Source organism: Hydractinia symbiolongicarpus, chromosome 10 (assembly GCF_029227915.1).
Source record: "Hydractinia symbiolongicarpus strain clone_291-10 chromosome 10, HSymV2.1, whole genome shotgun sequence".
NCBI classification, from domain to species: Eukaryota; Metazoa; Cnidaria; class Hydrozoa; order Anthoathecata; family Hydractiniidae; genus Hydractinia; species Hydractinia symbiolongicarpus.
In genome coordinates this window covers 20,145,865-20,155,476 of record NC_079884.1, presented here as the reverse complement: position 1 = coordinate 20,155,476, position 9,612 = coordinate 20,145,865, and the positions used below count along the sequence as shown (strand labels likewise).

The window sequence follows — 9,612 nt, the reverse complement described above, 5'->3', positions numbered from 1 at the left end:
GCAGACACGAGCAAAAAAAACAATTTTTGATCTGTAGGCTATTGCCACGTACGGATATTGCAATTAAAACATCTAAAATATGAGGCCATCTTCTTACGTGAAACATATTGAAGAAGAACTACTTTGCACATAACCATAACATACGATCCGCTCCCCAGAACTGGGTGTTGCAAACGAACCTACCACACTATGTACGGGGTGAAACATTCTCTGTTGAGAATAACACACGGATATGTCATGACAAAGAATACCTATATTCTTACGTGAAGTAATGTAGTGATAACAGAAAAATACAACAGGGAGAAAAAAAGAAAGATATAAAAAACAAATTACTAATAACTTTCACAATTATATACTGTATCTACATCGTGTTTAACACTTGTATATTATATACAATATCTATATAAAATATAGAGAACATAACCTGAACTAACTGATCAACCAATGTTTAGTTTCAAATGCATTATGGCATGACAATTTCGCTCTCTCCCAGGTCCTACAAACCGCAAAACCTAAGATGTGGGGGAAATGATTTTTAGCTCAACTGCGAAAATAAATTGTGGAAAATGATCTTGAGGTCAAGCGCGAAATAAGAAAATCGATTTATTAACCAGAAATAGCGAAATTAAAATAAAAAATTGGACTTTTAAGCTGAATTAGTTTCGCCTAAGTTTAATTTTGCAACACTCTAGCCAAATTCTTACAATTATTTGATGTGCTTGCTTCACGAAGACTTAGTGTCCGCCCAAAAGTAAAAATAACAGCAACAACAATAAGCGGATGGTTCTAAAGATTATTTGAAATACCCCTTCGTCGACAATGAGATTAAAGCTGATAATCGCGAAGGTTTGATTTTTATAAGCATTTCAGTAGATATACTAAATCACATGAAAATTGTGTTAAAACTTATTTTGATCTTTAGATTAATACAAGGCTTTGCAAGCAAGTCTAAATTATTCTGAGAAATTTTGATAAAGAACAAATAAATTGCCCAAAATTGCCCTTTCTTTTTTCGTTTAACGTGAAATTAATATGTCTTGTTAGAGGTGACGGCGAAACTTGTGACACGTATTTTTCACTCCAAAGAACTTGTATAAAACACATTTGTTTATGCAAAGGAGTGATCATACATTGTATATATACCTAATATATGATAGGCGAAATGAAAACATAGCCGTCGTGTGATTTCACTCATTCTTTAGATACCGTCCCACCTCGTCCGGAAACATTTCCCTATACACCTGCTTTAAACTCTGTTAGATAAATGCCGCCTTTGTTTCCTGCGCATTTGAAATAATTAAAGTTTCATCTTCTTCATGGCCGATACGTTTTCTTCAAAATTTGACGTCAAACTGCTGAAATGTCGTACACATTTCATCGCAGGCACTAATGGCAGTAACTTTCGTTTAAGTCCGAATGAGGATGATTTTAAGGTTACCGGTATAGGCTTAATGACCGACGCCGGTGTGATGCTAACAGGCATAACCGGTTTCATGCTAATTGATATCAATGATGGAGTTATACATGAAGTCACTTTAGTGTCCTTTGACGTCAAACTTAATGACGTCGCAAAAAATTCGTTGTTGTTGCTATCGTAACAGGAGTTATCGCATGTTTCATTATTGCAGGTATAATTAATGTCATTCTCTGCAGAGTTCTGGCTGATATTATCGCAACAGGTTTGTTGACAGAAGCAAGAATCTTGCAGTCTTAATTGCTTTTTGTTGTTTTGTTGTTCTTCTTCGGACGTTTTATGTTTGAGGTGTCTCAACTTATCAAGGTCGAATTCTTCCTTTATGGTTTCTAAAGTAGTTTCCAGGCTTCGTTTAGTACCGCCTCTTCTTGTTCGTAACTTTTCTCTTAACTTCTCTTTTGTGTTAATCTTGCATGGGGCAGATAGTTTGTTTATATATTTTCCAAGCAACTCGTCTACTTCGTCTGGACTTTGTACCACGATTCGTGGAATGTGAAACGCTGATGAAGACATCTTTAATAAACTCACTTATTCATCAATTAGTACTTTATTTCTAGAATGGATAGTCAGTACTTATCGAGTTAAATAATGATAATAACAATTATGGCAATAACTTAAACTTTGATAATATACAATAATTAACTTCAAAACCACAAGATCTTAAAGTAGTCAAGAAACGAAAACAGGGAGCACTAAAATATTTATGTGTGACATGGAAAAAATTTCCCTTCCTTCTAAAAACAGACATGCCTGGCAACTAAGAGTTGATAAAAACTTATGACGTCAACTTGTTTGCCGAAAATTTTAAGTGAGGTGATATGTGGAATTAAAATGTGATATGTACACAACATTTTGTGCCTATAAGGTAAAATACTTTAACCAAGTCGCTATCAGGTTCTGTTATATCTACAAGCATGGCAAATCTCTGTCCATGAGTCTTTAATTCCTCTATTTACTTTTAATCAATGAAATTATTATCCAAGATTATGCACATGACTACAGTCTCACAAAGTCATTGGTAAACAATCGTTATTAGTCAGTTTGCAAAAAACAAAACATCTTTACTTGCAGGAAGTTCTTATGACGACGATTCCTATTCTACCATCAAAACAGCTCAAACCTTAATCTATATAAATGAAAGAAAAATAAGCAAATGATATAAAAAGTCACGATTAAAGAAAATATGGTGTTGTATCGGCGTTAAACAACGGATATTTAAACTAAAAATAAAAAAAAAACAAAAATAACAAAAACATCGACCAATGTAAAAGAGCAATAAAAACTATAAAACAACAACAACAACAAAAGCATCTAAAATTAACAAAAATAACAACAAGAAAAAATGGATATACGAGCGAAAATACAGCAAAATAAAAAGAACTGCAGAGTAGAATTTTCACTAGAAAATGTTTTGAGACTTTGCACGACACTTTTTAGCACGAATTTCTCCTCATTTCTTCTTAAACTTTTAAAGGCTACATTTTAACAATTTCTCTGAACTCTGAGCTAAAACGAGAGCGACAACAGAGATTAACAGCAGCAGCCACAACAACAACTGCAACAAGAAGAGTAACAACATACGTTTAAAAACACATAGTTCAAACTTCACCCAGTAAATGTTTCACAATCTAGTTATGTATACTTCTTACCATAAGATCTTGTAATAACAACTTCTTGTGTTTTTAAAAACTACTTTGAACATATTCATTCACAGAAACAAATAGCAAAGTAAATAAATAAAAGCCTGCCCTCTTGATTGTATATCTGAATCAATAATCAACATACAATCACTTTAATGCAAATATAATTAAAGATTGATTAATTCTTTTATAGAAAGAAAACAACAGGACACAAAGTTGTGGTTACCATGACGGAAAACTTGTAATTAACATTACCCATGTTAAACCAATGCGCGGAAACAATGCAATGGCAGGAAACTTATTGTCTGTTATTGAGCTATGTTTACACGATGCGTTTTTTGCTATATGATATGTTTTTTCCAATAAGCAACATGATGCTAAGAAAAACTTTGAGACTGCAGCAATAAAAAAATAAATAAAAAATATACACATCAATAAATTACGTGCGAAACAATCATGTCTAAAGTGTATTTTTTTGTGATTGATATTATATGCGAGTGCGGTCATTCTGCCCTCCCCCCCCCCCCCATGACTACGCCCCTGACTAAAATAAGAAAAGCAAGAAAAGTCTTGCGAAACACAATAATAAATACTGGAATCTATGTTATATACAAACCACGTACAAACCATGCAAGTCTTCGATATGAAATTTTAAAATTTGATGTTCTATATATTGTTTTACTTTGTCATAACTAGATTCCATGGTTCAAATAACCTTCAGTTGAAAGTTTTCCGCTGTTTCGTTTTGTCAGGATATATTTTTATATACTCAGTTATTTTTCCGAGTGACACTGGTGGTAAATCTAATATTATATTTATCAGCAAAGATTATGAGGAGAAACGACACTGTGCTAAAAATAACTTTGTTAGCTACTTTTAATTGTCAGATTCCAAAGTTTGTAATTTCCTTGTAGTATTCTCACAAGTATTCATCATCACTCATAAATTTATCAAGTTCAGATCTGACGCCCTCCCTTTTCAACATCTTCAATTATATTGTTTACGTTCGTTTTTGAAAGCGTATAAACTATTTCGATACATGTTTTTTAGCTTTATCTTGCAGTAAAGAGTCAGAAATTGAATGGCACGAATGGCTCCTGAATTCCCCTTTTTCCAAATAAATTTTGGACATCAAACCAAAATTTCTGTTACTATTTATCTACTTATTTGTCCCCAAACGACTTGCAGAGTATTTGAAACTATTATTAGGTAAAAAATTAAGAATTTACAAAAATGATGACATCAACACAAACATAATAATGTCATCATTTTTTGTGTATGCAAAATTTTGTGCCCATTATTCTGCCCATTTAGCATATCTATATCGGAGGTCCCAGCCTCCTGTGGACTTGAGAACCCAAAAAATCTAGGTTTTGGAGTGGGCATATATGTTTTTTCCAGTTTGATTTTTAGAACACGTATTGCGATTCATTATTTGCTCACACATGATTTTTATTAGCTTATTAATTTTTTTTCTTCTTTTTTACTTTTTTCCTTCTTTAAATTATTATTTTTATTTATTTTTACATTCCTAACAACATTATTTGCGCTCTTCTGTCAAGTTTAAAAATTCAATCTGATTTCAGTTAAAACTGAAAAATCTCTGTTGAACAGGAAAGCAAATGCGTTGTTTCTAATGCTGGTTAATCGCATGAGTTTTGGTTATTTCAGTACTGCCCCCCCCCCCCCCTTGCTGTCTAAGTTGATCTATTTAAATGTTAGATGTCGGAACTACACTTCCTCGCTGCGGACGGTGAATGTCATTCGAAACTAATTAGTACTATTGTATCGCTTCTTTTGTGGTCAAAAATTTCTCATTAGTTCTTCATTACTCTGTGTCACTTGCGCATAAAGTTGGATTTTCTTTAATAATGATTTCCACGGGACAAATTTGACGGCGAATATGGTGGCGTCTGCCGAGCAAAATATCGTTTGCTTTGATTTCATCTTAGAATTTTTCGCTTTTTCAAAAATGCAGTAACAGCTTATACTTTTTGTATTAAATTTTTGTGAAATATTAAATGTTTATTTTTGCCAAAAATGTCTAATGTAGGTTAGTTGCTATGCTAAGGTTTATCTTTTCACTGACGACGAAGTTCTGATTCTGCTATAGTGAGGGAGAGTGCGTGCAATAGGAAGGCGTTTCTACAATGGCTGACACAAAGCTTGGTATAATATAAATAACTGTAGCGCTTATAAATATTACAAACAAGTATTTTTCTTAACCCTATTTAGTCCGGGGAATAGGGAAGCTGATTCCACCCCCTCCCTTCCTGCTGGTTATTTTTTAATAACTCTTTTTTGCTATGCAACATGGTTTTAATACTTACTGAGTATATTTATAAGGCACCTGTATGCCAAATATTTGGGTCTCATACCTCTCAGAGCTATAGATATTGGCTATTACTCTCGAAACTACCCCTAAAGCCTAAGAATCTCTATAAAATCCTTATATAATCGGGGAAATATTATTCGTTACCACTTTTGTTAGGATTATCCTTCGGACTTGAAACTTACGAGACAACTTTATTTCGTCGAGAGGTAGCCTTCTGAAAGTTTTGGTCACGTGATAAATCCAATTATTTTTTTTTTTGGATTTTACTTGAAAATGGGAAAAAACGGATTTTCAGGCAATTTTTTGCCCTTCATTCATCAAACTATGTAAAGAAAATATGTTAAATAGCTCTAATATAACACGGATAGTGTTATATTAGACAAATTTTAAGCTTCTGATGACGTCACAGAAAAAGTGCTGACATAAGCGAAAATTTATTGCTGCCATTTTGATTCTTTCATAACGTTCTATAAGTGTGTCTAGGTCTAATTCAATTTTGACAAGCCTAAAAAGTTGTCAAAATTTATGGAGGAATCGAAATACCCGCCGGACCGAATAGGGTTAAAAGGCATATATTTAGTTAACCTGCCGTTCTGCTGTTAAAATATCTTATCTACAAAAAGAGTAATAAACTGCTTAAGGCAGGCAGATGTGCGTCAAAATTTTCATCAAATTTGCAATCTTGATGAAAATTTTCGCATTTTAGATGAACCATATTTTTGTGAAAAATGAAAATAAGGAAAAAGCGAGTTTGATAGAGTTTAATGAAGTTTGTTCTCGAACAAACTTTTCATCCAAATTATTCTGCTCATCAAACTAATTTTTGCTGTTTCATGGGTGTTTGATGCATTTGAGTTGCTTTCATCAATTTTTTCTTTTTTATCACTGCGCTGAGTGCAAAAACACAAAAGAGTGTCTTTCGAATGTTTTTTACATTCGATTGTTCGAAAAGACAAACAAGAAGCCCAGGGGCTTGAAGATTTCCGCCGTTAGCCTAAAAGATTTTAAAATTTGAAGTTGATCTTGAAAACGGAGAATTATGGGGTAAACAAATCATTGAGTATTCTCAATTATTATTGTAACTAACCTGCAATGTTACTTAATAAATAAAAATAAAATGCATGAAAAATTAATTAGTTCCGCTGAATATATCTTTAGTCTACGTGCTTGCAAAATTGTACAAAAAGGAATGACGTAACATCAAAGATGGTGCATTATAAGACGATCTTCATTATGCTACACTGCACGAGCTTCAACATTCGATAGCATATAAACTTTAAAATAAAGTATTGTTCATTGGATAATAAAACAATCTGTTGCACTGTTAAGATTCTTATTGGCCTAAAACACATTTTAGCCTCGTTCTCAAAAAAAAATCTTTAGCCCGGCTAAGTTTCGGGCAGCCTAGCTGCGATGTCTCTATCCGTCTATCTCTCTATCTATCTCCTCAGCCGATTTTAAAGATTCCGCCTTCGCTGGCGAAAATCAAAAACAAAAACAACAGAAAACATAAAGTAAAAATTATTTCTTGGATTGATAGCTGGCACGTGAAGTCATGTCTTCTAGTGAAAGTAAAAACAAATCCATTGTGAATGGAGATTTGTTTAAGAAGTTCGAAGCTAAAAAGAAGAAAGCAGAAAAGGCTAAAAGCAGCACCAGCGAAGGTAGATTCCAAAAGAACTTCACTGCTAATCAGAATCTTCTCGAATCGAAACCTTGTTTGTGGGACGTTCACCATGGTTAGTGACAAGAATTAGCTTACTCGGAAATGGCAACACCTTTTGATACAAACATGGCCTCGATCAGACAAAATCTTTTTGGCGGACATGTTGGAAAAGAGTTGATGAAAGAACGAAATACTAAGAGGGTTTAGGCTATAGATGAACCATATCAGCAAATAGCCGTTTTTAATAAACTAACATTTTTAACTCCAAAATTAAAAAAAAATAGTGTAGATGACAAAGACGATATTGGAGATGAGATTACACCAAATAATAATAAGAAGCCATCAATCGCTAAAAAGAAGCTCGATCTTTTCAAAAAAAAGCACATACACAACCACAGCCAATCAAATGTTAAATTCCGCTCGTGCTAACAATGAATCACCAGCGCCAAAATTATCTGCTTTGCCATTTACATAGGTGAAACGTTATCAGAGCTAAACATACGCCATAGGAGAATTGCTGAAAAGAGAATCTGAGATACCTTATTCAATATGGAGATGACGGCAGAAACTTCAACAGATGAAATACAGTTTACTCTTAGCGTGACAATGTTTTGGCTATAATTACCAAGATGTCCAAGCTGTACCTAGAAAGTAACAACCGATACATTTGAAGCCACAGTCACGTGGAATGTCACAACAAAGAGAAGCAGCTAACTTGAAAATGGAGCCCGGCCAATCTTTCTCTTATTGACTTTGCGGCAAGATATCTTATTCGATATGGAGATGCGGCAAATTGATGTCTTGTGGCAAGATCGCGGGACTTGTAACTCGTAGAGTGAATCATTGGATAGATTTTCGCGCCATTCTTCATCATCGATTTCTGCATTGTCTAGGATGGTATTAGCAAAAAATGCTGGACGATACACGTTGGCCAAATTTTAACTTTTAATCAGTATGTTGTCTAAAATAAGAGTAGTGAAAATTTCATTCTGTGATGTTGAAAAAAACTCTGCATCCATTAGCTAAATTCAAGATTTTCGGAAACAACCTTTATCCCACCACCTGTTGTCTTTCTTTGCATATCGGATGGCGAGACGTTTTTCGGTGACCTATGAATAAGCGCAGCGAGAAAAACTAACCGGGGGAATCGGCGTCGAACCGTCGTTAAGCAAGTAACTGTGTGACCTGGGATAAACGCCCTGTGGAGCGCTTAATAAGACCTGCAAACTGTATCACGCCTTCAGGTGGAGCGCTGTGAGTACAAATACGCAGATGTTGTTAATCCAGTAAAGCGCACAGTACAACCCGTTGTTACCATGGCATAACAAACTCAATCGATGAATGTTATTTAACTTATTGGAATAAGTTTCCGTGAAAGTTAAAACATTAATAGCCACACCAGGTATACTGTGTCACACATCTGTATAGGCGTAATACCCCAAAAAACTACAGTAGATTACCGGTAACTCGAACACCGGTTAACTCGAGCCTTTATTAGCTCGAACTGTTTTCTACGGCTTCTTGGACATTTCTTAATACCTCCTTATAAAAAGTACTCGTTAACTCGAACCCCGGATAACTCGAACATTCGTTTTCTCGAATTATTCTTTGGTCCCCCTTTACCCTATTCGGTCCGTGGGGGGGGGGGGGGGGGGGGGGGGGGGGGGGGTATCCCGCCCCCTAACGGTTTCTTCTTAATAACTCCTAAAAATCTCTATGAAACCCTTATAACTGGGAAAATATAAAAACTCTTGTTAGGATTATCCTGAGAACTATAAGTGTGCCAAGATTGATTTAATTTAAATGACCCTATGCAAAGTTATCGAGAGGGGGGGCGCCCCCTGTGCGCCCGCCGGTCATAATATGTCAGAAAACCCCCGGAGCGAATAGGGTTAATTTCTTCCGATAACTCGAACTTTTTAGTATCTAAGTAGAAAATAAATGCTCGAAAATGAATACTGGTATGTAATGTAGCCAGAAATTTCGAAAAAGCTGTTTTTAAATGGTTCTCTTTACAAAAGGGCCAAAATGTTCCTTTTGATGGCAATATGATAAAAGAGAAGACTCTTCAATTTGCTTAAAGTTTTGATCATACAAATTTTAAAGCATCAGATGGATGGCTGGAGTGGAAAAAAGATTAGAAAATAAATACATTCTTGTACGTACCAAAAGTTACTTCCTTACAAGTTAGAGTCAGTCCTCTTTTAAATTATAAGTTGGATAATGCAAGGCGCTTGCCTGCCATCGCCATCTCCAAGATTTACTGTTTTTTTAGTAATAGTGGTAATGTATTTTCCATAGGTACCCATTCCCCTTAACAGCGACAGCATATTTGTCCACAGAGTTGTTAGGGTTAATTTCGCCATAAACCTTTTTTTGAAGCACTTTTTCCAAACTCTTTTATGGATATGGAACACTTTAACGTAAGAAACGATATCCGTCGAAGTCAGAATTACTAATGGCATATCTTTGCCTTAACTGGAACTGATATCTCATT

General features: G+C 34.7%; 1 protein-coding gene across 1 annotated transcript; it reads right to left on the bottom strand.

The window, feature by feature from the left end:
- Positions 1 to 235: 235 nt before the first annotated feature.
- LOC130662559 (uncharacterized) lies at positions 236 to 3,246 on the bottom strand. Its single transcript, XM_057461454.1, has 2 exons — positions 3,056 to 3,246; positions 236 to 2,980 (listed from the first exon to the last, which is right to left on the bottom strand). Exon 2 carries the CDS (start codon positions 1,985 to 1,987, stop codon positions 1,298 to 1,300), a length of 690 nt encoding a protein of 229 aa, XP_057317437.1. The 5' UTR covers positions 1,988 to 2,980; positions 3,056 to 3,246; the 3' UTR covers positions 236 to 1,297.
- Between the last annotated feature and the right edge of the window lie 6,366 nt (positions 3,247 to 9,612).